This window comes from Loxodonta africana, chromosome 19, assembly GCF_030014295.1.
Source record: "Loxodonta africana isolate mLoxAfr1 chromosome 19, mLoxAfr1.hap2, whole genome shotgun sequence".
NCBI lineage: Eukaryota > Metazoa > Chordata > Mammalia > Proboscidea > Elephantidae > Loxodonta > Loxodonta africana.
In genome coordinates, this window is record NC_087360.1 from 8,789,836 (window position 1) to 8,801,580 (window position 11,745).

At 38.4% G+C, this 11,745-nt stretch overlaps 1 protein-coding gene across 8 annotated transcripts in view; it reads left to right on the top strand.

The window, feature by feature from the left end:
* The window catches only part of IFT81 (intraflagellar transport 81), a 76,984-nt gene extending 71,078 nt beyond the window's left edge, over positions 1 to 5,906 (top strand). For 5 of the 8 annotated variants that reach the window (XM_023539283.2, XM_064272178.1, XM_023539287.2 and 2 more), the window contains one exon: positions 5,154 to 5,904. In XM_023539283.2, the coding sequence (XP_023395051.2) occupies positions 5,154 to 5,336 (183 nt within the window). In that variant the 3' untranslated portion in view covers positions 5,337 to 5,904. Of the gene's footprint in view, positions 1 to 5,153 lie in introns of all 8 variants that reach the window. The other 3 variants (XM_064272181.1, XM_064272182.1, XM_023539286.2) reach the window with 2 other exon arrangements.
* Positions 5,907 to 11,745: the final 5,839 nt, after the last annotated feature.

Consider the following 11,745-nt stretch of genomic DNA (forward strand, 5'->3'; position numbering starts at 1 on the left):
TTTATTATGGAAAAGTTCAAACCTATATAAAAGTAGAGAGAATAATATAATGAATCCCCATGTACTCATCACCCAACTTCAACATTTGAACTTATGCCCAGTCTTGTTTTATGTACAACCTTGCCCACTAAACCCAAAAAACCAAATCCGTTGCCCTCAAGTCGATTCCGACTCATAGCAACCCTATAGGACAGAGTAGAACTGCACCATGGGGCTTCCAAGGCTGTAATCTTGATGGAAGCAGACTGCCACATCTTTCTTCCTTGGAGTGCCTGGTGCGTTCAAGCCACTGACCTTTTGGTTTGCGGCCAAGCACTTAACTGCTGCACCACCAGGGCTCCTTTAGTACCCACTACCGTCCTCCAGGAAACCCTGGTGGTGTAGTGGTTAAGAGCTACAGCTGCTAACCAAAAGGTCAGCAGTTCAAATCCACCAGGTGCTCCTTGGAAACTCTATGGGGCAGTTCTCCTCTGTCCTGTAGGGTCACTATGAGTCGGAATCGACTCCACGGCAGTAGGTTTTTTTTTTGGGTTACCCTCCCCAAAATTATTTTGAAGGAAATCTCAAACATCTTATCATTTCATCTGGTTGTAGTTCAGTATGTATTATAAAGACTTTTTAAACAGAGCCTCAAAACCATTATCACACCTAAAATAATTTATGATAACAATAATTGCATAATACCCAGTCAGTGTTCACATTTCACCAATTGCCTCATAATTTTTTAATGATTTGTTTGAATCAGGATCCTAATAAGAGTTCATACATTGCCATTAGTTGATAAGTCTCTTTTTCTCTATATTACCCTCCCATCTCATCTGTTTTTTTCTTTACAGTTTATTTGTTGGGAAAAACAAAACAAAACTGATCATTTGTCTTGTTGGTTTTCCTACGTATTGAACTTTGCGTATGGCATCCCTGTGGCATCAATTAGCATGTTCCTCTGTTCCCAATATGTCCTGTGTATTGGTAGCTAGATCTAAAAGGCTTGTTTAGGTATGGCTTGATTTTGGCAAGAATACTTCATATGTGGTGGTGTGCGCTTCCATCAGGAGGCTCTCTTTCTGTGACGTAGGCAGCCATTGATATTCCATTAATCCATTAGGTAATATTATAATTGTGTCATTCTTTCTTCATTTATTGGCTGGAATAACTTTGTGAAGAACAACTTCTCCCTCTCAATTATTTGGTTATCCTGAGGTACACATAGGAGAAAGGCAAAATTAATGCTTGATTCACTTATTTACTGGTTTTCAGAATAGTGAATCGGTTCCTATCATCCTTCAAACGTATGTTTATGCCTCCCAGGTTTAAAAATTTGTAATGTGCTTCAGTCTCTTACTGTTATTATTCCTGTCAGTGCTCCAGTTGCCCCATGTCTGGCCAGTGGAGGCCTCTTCTGGTCATCTCCTGAATCCTTTTGAAACTGCTGTAGTGGACTTGCTGGCTTCCTTACGTTCTGGTGTGACAAGATGTTCCAGGTCATCCCGTACATTTCCTGCCCCAAACCTGGAGTCAGTCATTTCTCCAAAACAGGTTCATCTACTCTTTCTGTATAATTTGTGAATAAATGTCCATCGTATTAATGAGAGTAAATAAAAAAAGAAACCCTTTCAAGGCTGATTTCTCCACTTATCAGAGAACTTATGAGTTCTGTGTGCTTTATTCAGTTTATGGGATGCCGTGCCACCCTCAAAAGGAGAGAAGGAAATAATTTGCATGTTTAAGAGCATGCATTTGAATCAAGTTGTGAACATTGCTTTGTGTAGTCCTTTTTTTTTTTTGTACTTTAGGTGAAAGTTTACAGAGCACCTTAGTTTCCCATTCGATAGTTTGTACATGAAGTGTTCTGTAACACTGGTTTCATTCCCCACAGTGTGTCAGCATTCGCCCCATTTGTACCCTAGGTTCCCTGTTTCCTTTGATCCTGATTTTCTACCCCTTCCTGCTTTCTCATCTTTGCTTTTGGGCAAATAAATGTTGCCCTTTTGATCTTGTATAATTGATTGTTCTAAAGGAGTACGTTCCTCTTGGGTGTTACTGTTTATCTAACGTGCTTCTCTGTTGTTTGGCTGGAACGTGGTCTCTGGGAATGGCTTCATTTCCAAGTCAGAAGGATGTGTTAGGGCCGTAGTCTCAAGGGTTTCTCCAGTTTCTGTTAGACCAACAAGCTTGGTCTTTTTTGTGGATTTGATTTTTGTTCTATAATTTTCTCCTATTCTGTCCAGGACTCTGTTGTGATCCTAGTCAGAGTGGTTGGTAGTGGTAGCCGGGCACCATCTAGTTCTTTTGGTCACAGGGTCGTGTAGGCTATGGTTCACGTGGTCCAATAGTCTTTTGGACTAATTACTCCCTTGAGTTTTGGTCTCCTTCATTCTCCCTTGCTCCAGGTGGGAACAGGCCAATACTTGTATCTTAGATGGCTGCTTGCAAGCTTTTAATACTCCAGACGCTACTCACCAAAGTAGGGTGCACAACATCGTCTTTATGTATTATGTTGTGCCAATTGATGTACATGTCCACGGAGCGTATGGTCCTTTGTCTTCTAGCCTAGGAAATTCATCCCACAAGGTGTTTGGTTATGCCTAAGAGGTTTCCCTAACTATACCCTTTGTGTGCTCTATATGAGCTGCACCTACATGGACATGTTATCAGGAAGGACCATGCTTGATAAGGTAGAGGGCCAGAGAAAAAGAGAAAGACCCTCAGTGAGATGGATTGACATAGTGGCTGCAACAGTGGGCTCAAACAGCAATGACTGTGAGAATGGCACAGGACCAGGCAGTGTTTTTTCTGTTGTACATGGGGTTGCTGTGAGTTGGAACCAACTTGACAGTACCTAACAACAACATAGTCATGTATGTAGAAATAGCCCCCACCAAACCTATATTTCCCAGTGAGTGTGTTCCCTTACATCCTCCCACACCTCTTGGCATATCCATCCGCCTATTTGTATGTTCATAAATTATCGTTTGTTGATATTATTGCTGCAGGATCGTCTAAGCTATAGTAGTTGTCGTAGCGGCCTTTTATTCTTGCATTCCTTTCAGTGTTCTCTCTTGCCTTGTTCGTGTTGTGCTCACTTCCCCCATATTGTATATTGCGTTTCCATTCACCAATATTAACTCATGTCTTCTACCTAATTGGTAATTTTCTCTCCCTCCTCCTCCTGTCCCTGGTAACCATTAAAGAATGCTTTTTCCTTTTTTTCCTGTGTGTAAACCTTTTGTTGTTACTTTATAGTAGTGGTCTCGTGCAATACTTGCCCTTTTGTGGCTGACTCATATTACTCAGCATAATGTCTTCCAAATTCATGTATGTTTCGAGGTGTTTTGTGGATTCGTCATTATTGTTTATCATTGTGTAGCATTCCATTGTGTGTATGTACCATAGCTTGTTAATTTATTCATCTGTTGATGGACACATAGTCATTTGTGTAGTATTTTAACTACAGACTTTTGTTTTTTTAGGACTTAGTGTGGTTATCAATCATTGACTTTCATCTGAACATTTGATATGTTAAGTAATGTACTTTTTTCATATGAAAAACATTTCATTTATTTTAAGAAGTATTCTGGATGGATGCTATGTACAGAAACACTTATCAAACTTTGAATCTTTTCATAGATCCAAAATTAATTGCTAAATCTGACTAGAGATTACACTTTCTTACTGATTTCCCTTCCAATGAAGTGTTTTAATGCAAGGTCTTTGGGAAAAGCTATAGCAGTAGTTCAGCATCGAGTGTATTTCAACAGAACAATCCAGTAGCTAGCTCATATAACACTTGATGGTTTATCAAGTATTTTGATATCCATTAATTCATGTAAAAAGATGATCTTATGAGCAGATACTATTATTTTCTCCTATTATTATCATTAATTGACAGTTGAGAAAACCAAGGTCTAGAGAAATTAAGTGTCTTGTATAAGGTCATACAGGTAGTGACAGATTCAAGATGGAAACTCAAGTCTTTGGGCTTCCAAAATCTACTCTCTGTCTTCTATACCATGGTACTGTTCCACTTTCTTTATTTCCTTTATTTATTTTCCTCTCTTTCTTTTGTATTTTTCTATCCTTTTTAATTTCAGGTTGTCCTTATTGTTGTTGTTAGGTGCCATTGAGTCCATTCTGACTCATAGCGACTGCATGTACAACAGAACGAAACACTGCCCAGTCCTGCGCCATCCTCACAATCGTTGCTATTTGAACGCATTGTTACAGCCACTGTTCCAATCCATCTCATGGAGGATCTTCCTTCCTCTTTTCTGCCTGTACTCCACCCATCATGATGTCTTTCTCCAGGGAGTGATTCCTTCTGATAACATGTCCAAAGTATGTGAGACAAAACCTCGCCATCCTTGCTTTTAAGGAGCATTCTGACTGTACTTCTTCCAAAATAGATTTGTTCATTCTTCTGGTAGTCCATGGTATAGTCAATATTCTTCGCCAACACCACAGTTCAAAGGCTTCAATTCTTCTTTGGTCTTTCTTATTCATTGTCCAGCTTTCCTGTGCATATGAGGCGATTGAAAACACCATGGCTTGGGTCAGGTGCACCTTAGTCCTCAAAGTGACATCTTTGCTTTTTAACACTTTCAAGAGGTCTTCTGCAGCAGATTTGCCCAATGCAGTGCATCATCTGATTTCTAAACTGCTTCTTCCATGGCTGTTGATTGTGGATCCAAGTAAAATGAAATCCTTGACAGCTTCGGTCTTTTCTCTGTTCATCATGATGTTGCTCATTGGTCCAGTTGTGAGGATTTTTGTTTTCTTTATGTTGAAGTGTAATCCATACTGAAGGCTGTAATCGCTGATCTTCATCAGTAAGTGCTTCAAGTCTTCTTCACTTTCAGCAAGTACAGGTTGTTCTACTATTATAAATTTAATTGACTTTTATAATCTTAGTTTTTGTAATTGTATTTTAGATGAGGCTTTACAGAATGAATTAGTTTCTCATTAAACAATACATATATTGTTTTGTGACATTGTTGCCATCCTATAATCTTAGTTGCGATACATCACAGGATAACCTAGCTTAGTTAACAATTTTTTCAAATGTACAAAACAGGCCACATTCCTCTAATCATAGCAATAGAAGTAAATCCCCGTAACTGAGATTTAATTATTTTTGTTTTTTTTTTTAATAACAGAAACTCCAGGAAAAACAGAAAACTGTACGAGAAAGTCACGGTCCGAATATGAAACAAGCAAAAATGTGGCGTGATTTTGAACAATTAATGGAATGTAAGAAACAGTGCTTTCTAAAACAGCAAAGCCAAACTTCCATTGGTCAGGTAATTCAGGAGGGAGGCGAGGACCGGCTGATACTCTGAGTTCATATGTCACTGTTTGGGTTTTTACTTGATGTTGCTAGTGATCAACACAATCCCATGATGCATTTCTTTTCTTGAAAGTGATTCGTACAGCATTTTGCTTTCAGATTAGCCATCCCCTATTAAGTTTTCTTGGAACGTAATGTTAAGGTAGATTTAAGTTTAAATGTTTTTTAACATATAAATGAGGCTTTTAGTATTTTGCTTAGTTTAGACATCAGTGGTATCTTCTGAGTTTTATGAGACTGGAGATTAAGGTAACAATCTGTAAATATAAATATATGTCCATTAAGAAACATGTAGGTTTTTAAAACGGTGATAACCCAATGTCTTAATGTTTTTCTTAATCTTTTTTTTAACTTTAGAGGAATCTTTTAGGAACTAATATCTCTTGTTTTGAAGAAACATTTATCTGAAGTTCAGCAATTCCTACAGTTTCACCTCAGTTTCTTTTCCTCTGTTAAATTGCAAGAAAATTTAATATTTTGAATAATATATTTGTTCCATTTATGTAATTAAAAAGCAAATAAAACTTGGTACATATATCATGGCTATTTATTTTTAAAGTATAGAGTTGACTTGTGTCAAAGTTTATTCTTTTTTAAGTAAGTATCCCCAGTATAGTATTGTATTAAATTTAAGGATTATTACTTAGTTTTGCCAAAACTATCATGTAGTATTCAGGTCTTGGGAATTTTATTTTAATTATTAAAAAATTGTCATAGAATATAGCTATGATAATATGCTTAGAAGTTAGCGTAAGATTCTAAGTGAAATTGAAGACTTCAGAATGCTTTCAGTCTGCTTCATTTGGGCAAGGTACTTGAAGATTTCTTTTCCTGAAGAAAAATACTCAATCCCTTTGCAGCTTTTTACTTCAGTTGTAATTTCAATATTTATCAACATGTTTTGCCTTTAGATTTGAGAACTCAAATTGCAGAATTGTTAGCATGTTCCTACTGGGCTAATTTTTTTCAGTTATTAGTTTGCTAGTGCTGCTGTAAGAGAAATACCACAAGTGGGTGGTTTTAATGAACAGAAATTTATTTTCTCAGTTTAAACCAAACCCATTGCCATCGAGTAGATTCCGACTCATGTGACCCTATAGGACAGAGTAGAACTGCCATCATAGGGTTTCCAAGCAGCAGCTGGTGGATTCAAACTGCCAACCTTTTGATGAGCCGCCAAGCTCTTAACCACTGTCCCACCAGGGCTCCTTCTCACAGTTTAGGAGAAGAGAAGTCAGAATTCAGGGCACAGGCTCTGGGCGAAGGCTCTCTCTCTCTGTCCTTTCCAGGGGAAGATCTCTCAGTTTCTGTAGAGGAGGCATTCCTTGATTCCTCAGCGAGCTCCACGTAGCATGTATCTTCTCCTCCCTTTGTGCTCGCTTGTTCCCATGCCTAACCTATTCTTTTTATGTATCAAAAGTGATTAGGTTTAAGACAGCCTACACTCATGTGCCCCCATTAACATAACAAAGAAAACCGTGTTCCAAATGGGATCACATCCACAGGTATAAGGGTTAGGATTCCAGTGTATATTTTGGGGGGACAAAATTCAGTCTGTAACAGCAATCCTACAAAAAGAAAAAAAAAATATATTTTAGTACAAAAAATTGTTACTACCCTGTACAAAAAGTATACAAACTTGACTGTGGCTTTAGATCTCTTTGTTCCCAGATGTTTCCAAATTTTTGTTTGAGAAGAATGTTTAGAAACCTTTTTCTTAGTATCAGATACCCTCACTAAGGTAGAGATCGTTGGTAATTCTAGGGGCAGTAGCGAGAAGCAGTGGGATCCATCAGACCAAGGAAGGACTGGGTTTACCAGGACAGTGTAGAAAGAAACTTCTTTAAAAGCTTTTTAAGAAAAAAAGAAGATTTCAGTGTTCAGTGTTAGTAAGTGGTCTGAATCTGGTCATCATCTTAGTTTATCCTCTTAGTAGGGCAAGTATCAGCTACCAGCATTTCTCACTTCTGCCTAAAACCATATACTAAAAGATGAAAAGATGTATTTCATTGTGTAGAAAAAAGCCCTCCTTAACTCAATAATCAATTTTTGAACATTGAGGTAGATATATTTGTGCAACATTAGCTACTGACTTGTTAGTTTTAAGCCCGTAGAAGCTGATACTCCTTTGACCAAGAGAATCCCTCTCCAAATATTTGTAAAAGACTAGGTGCCCTTCACAAAAACAGCATTTTATTTCCCAAAGGAGAATCAACTTGTAAGATTATTAAGCCTAGTGATTAGTTTTGTTTTTTTTTTAACCCTCCACTATCTTTTGTACTCTTCTCTTAATTTTTGAAATTGCTAACAACAGATACTATAAGGAGTGCTGATAATTCTACTGATTGGATTATTGCTTGCCATCTTTACCCCACACAGAAAGAGTATGTGGATTAAACACTGAGGCAGCTCTAAAATAACTGTATTAACTGAAGCAGAACAGTATTACTACTTGAAGAAAAACAAATAAAAAAAAAAAATCCCTAAAAGTACAGAGTAATTTATAGTTTTTATGTAACATTGGCCATTTAGTAATGTACTTAATGAGCTTTGTGCAGTGACCTTCTACTCATCTCTTGGTTTGACTGGAACATCACAAAGCTTTGACTAACTCTGACAGTTCTTGACAGCTGGCTCTTAATGGAAGAAGAGTTTATTAGCTTTTTCCTGCAGGATTGATACTGTAGCTGACTAATTGGTGAGAGGACTTAATCATTTTAGAAAATAATCTGTCTTCCATGTGATGGCCCAAATAAAGGAGAAAAATGTAGCCTGCGAAATCTGCGTCTGCCTTCACAGATGTCCCCCCTCTAGGACGCGGTGGTACCAACTGCTGCATGGAACCGACTGTATGAACTGTCAATTTCAAAAGGCCACTGCTTGTCTTGTTTTCTGTATTAGGTCAGGAAATAATCCAACTTTAAAGGTTATCCTAAAAGGAATCTTACAACAGGGTAATGTATTGTCTGTTATAAATCTACTAACTGAATCCAAGATCGTGTGTGTTATGGATTAAATTGAGTCCTCCCAAAATATGTGTTGTAAACCCTAACCTCTACCCCTGTGGTTATAATCCCACTTGGGAATGGATTGTCTTTGTTATGTTAATGAGACAGGATCAGTGTAGTGGGTATCTGGACTCAGTCTCTTTTGAGATATAAAAGAGATTAAACAAGCAAGCAAGAGAGCAGAGATGGGGTAAAATCAATGCCAAGACAAGTAGAAATCTCTAAGGAACCAGGAAGCAGAAGCTGAAGAAACAGGGACCTTCCTGCAGAGCCAACAGAGGAAGAAAACCTCCCCCCAAACTGTGAGAAAATGAATTTCTGTTTGTTAAAGCCACCCACGTGTGGTATTTCTGTTACAGCAGCACTAGGTAACTAAGACAGTGTGTTTTCCAGATCCAGAGAGTGTCCTAGCAAGGTGCTCAGAGGCATGTGGAAATCAAATCAGACCTCAGGAAATGGCAGAACACCTGCCTTTCTTCCTTGGAGTAATACTTTCTAACATGTTGCTTTAATTCAGTGAACAGCAGTAACAAAAGAAGCCATTTCATAGAACTGTCAAATAGCTCCAAATATCTTATCCTGCCTAATTAGTTTATGTAACATATATATATAATTCTTGGAAAATCTTAAGCTCTGTGCATATTCCAAGTATGTTTTTTAAGTTTTTAAGCTAGTAGGTAAGCTAACATGATATAGAGCACTTTTTGGTAATTTGAAGAAAGTAAGTGGCTGAATATGTTGCTCAAATACACACACACACACACTCACTCTACATATGTGTATACACACACACAATATAAACATATGCAGAGTTCTTAACTGAATTTGAAAACATGCACAAATAGATAATTTGCCAAAGCTACCTTTACAAAGGCAAAATCAAAATTTGTATTGAAAAATGACTTTGTAGGAGGTATCTGTCTTCTAGAAAGAAACCTCCTTGTCTTACCCAGACATTCACCACCGTGAGTGACTAATGAGTATGAATAAAAGACTTGTTTCTACAAAGGGTTCCAAGCATTTACGTCATTACTCTTGCTTGGCGTGAGGGAGTGTTTAGCCCTCGGGAGTGGGTTAAGATAGCACCCTGATGATTAACTTCCCTTGAACTTGGTTATATCAGTAACTTCTCCGTTGTTATAGTGAAGGTGAGAGCTAGATTATACGTACAACAGATCCTCCTTTTTCAGACAGTCCATGGCAGCCAGGAAGGAAATAGAGTTGCCCCCTTATTAAATATGTCCCTATCTCCCAGAGCTTACCCGCCTGCCTGTTTGGTGTGTGGGAGCCAGGCAGGAGGTGAGTGCTTTGTCCGGGGAGGGTAGAGAGGGATTGGCAGAAGTTATCTGTGTATTTTCAATCTTTGGTCTTCCTGTCTTAAGATGATCTTCAAAGAAGGAAGTTGGCTATAACTGCTGTTTAGTCCCACCCCATCTTTGCAAAAGAAATAAAACACAGAATCCAAATAAGCATTTTTTAGAGACTTGGACAAACATATGCTTCCTGCTCCTGTGCTCCCTCTTTTGGCAAACTGGAAGCACTTTCTCAGCAAACACTGTGCTAATTTTCACCACTTCCTTTCTAGAATTGCTGAGAGACTTGAGTCACCAAACCTGGTGTACAGCTATGGAAATTCACTATTTAGAGCTCAGGAGGAATTGAAAGATTTCTGTTTTCCAGTGAAAGTATTAGTTTCCACCTCACTTCTGAGGGTGGCAGCAGGTTCCCGGCAAGGCTGCTTCTTAATACAGCCCGTGGTGACCTGGTAAGTCATCATAGGGTTCCGGAGCTTGAAAGAAACCTCAGAACGATAATTGTAGTCACTGATTAGACTGGGACCTTTGAAGGATCTCGTGTTCACCTTCTCCACAGTGCAGGAGTCAGTGCTATCGGCTTCCAGCCTCAGGAGAGCCGCCACAGCGCGGCTCACTCCTGGTAAGGGAGCCTGTTCCATTGTTACAAAGCCTTGTCTGGCTAACTTTCTTAGTTCTGAAAGCAAAGCAAACTTACAGAGGAAGGAAATTTTTTTTTCTTAATGTCAGTTATGCAAAGCAAGATGTGACAAATTACTCCCTGAAGCTTTGTCATCATAATAATGATGATTATGATGGTGATGGCAATGGCGGTGGTCAGAGCAGTGGTGCCACCACCAATAGCTAATATTTTAACATTACTGAGCGTGTGCCCTGTCCTGGTCACTGTTCTAATCGCTTTGGATGTATGAATTAATACAACTTGCACAATAACCCTGTGAGGTAGGTACTATCATTCCCATTTTATAGATGAGGAAACTGAAGTACAGAACAGCTAAGTAATTTCCACAGTATTAACAAAAGGTGAGAAATGTCACCAACATTTGAAGATGGTACTGGGATTGTCCAATAGGTGAACAGATGCACCCCGAATTTTCTGAAAGTATTTCACAAATCAAAGAGGTTTTTATTTTGTACATTATATCGTGCTTTAGGTGAAAATTTACATAGTAAATTAGCTTCCCGTTCAATAATTCACACACCAATCGTTCTGTGTCGTTGGTTACAATCCCTGCAATGAGAAATCAAAGAAGTTTTTATTGGAAAAATCAGAACCCTGTCAGCCTTCCTTACACTCATTTTATGGCTTAGTTTCATTTTCTTTAATTGCAGATAGTGTGGAGGAGACTGTAATCTTTCTACAGTTTAGGGTCTTTGAAAGTTTCAATTCAGCTTTTTGGAATGGAATAAAGGCCAACTGGGTGGTAGAGTTAACACTGCTGAAGAAATTCAAAGGAAAGAATACACTTTGGGCTGGAGCAATCTGGGCAGGCGGGGGGAGCAGACTGCACAAGCTAACACTCTTCTAGAAGAATGGGTAGAGCCTGGTCCAGGGAGAACAGGAGCTCCATGAGGAAGAGAAAGCCCCAAGAAGTGAATGCCCTGAGGTACCAGCCAGACAAGGCTGGTGAGAATGCGGGAAATGAAGTTGGAAACCAAATTGCTAAAGGTCTTAAGTGGATGCTTGTGACTCAGTGTCTGCTTGGTATGTAATCGTTGGTATTGTCCTTAATATCCCAACTCCTTTTGAACCACTGATGCAAGGAGGAGATGCATGACGTCGTAGAGATGACAATCCATCATCTTCATGGGAGACTGCTTTTGTGGGCTAAATTTGGTTCTTTTTTTTTTTTTTAACAAAGAACAGAATAGGCAAGGCAGTAAGCCAATGATAATTTGTTTTCGTTGTTTTTTCTTTATATATATATACTCAACAACTGAACTTTTTTTTTTATTCATGCTACAACTCTGTACTATCTATATCCCAACTTTTTTGTTACATGTAACTTTTTCAGATTTGTCAAAAAGATTTGATAATTCTAAGGAATTTAACTGAGAAACAGAACATTTGAAAGTTCTA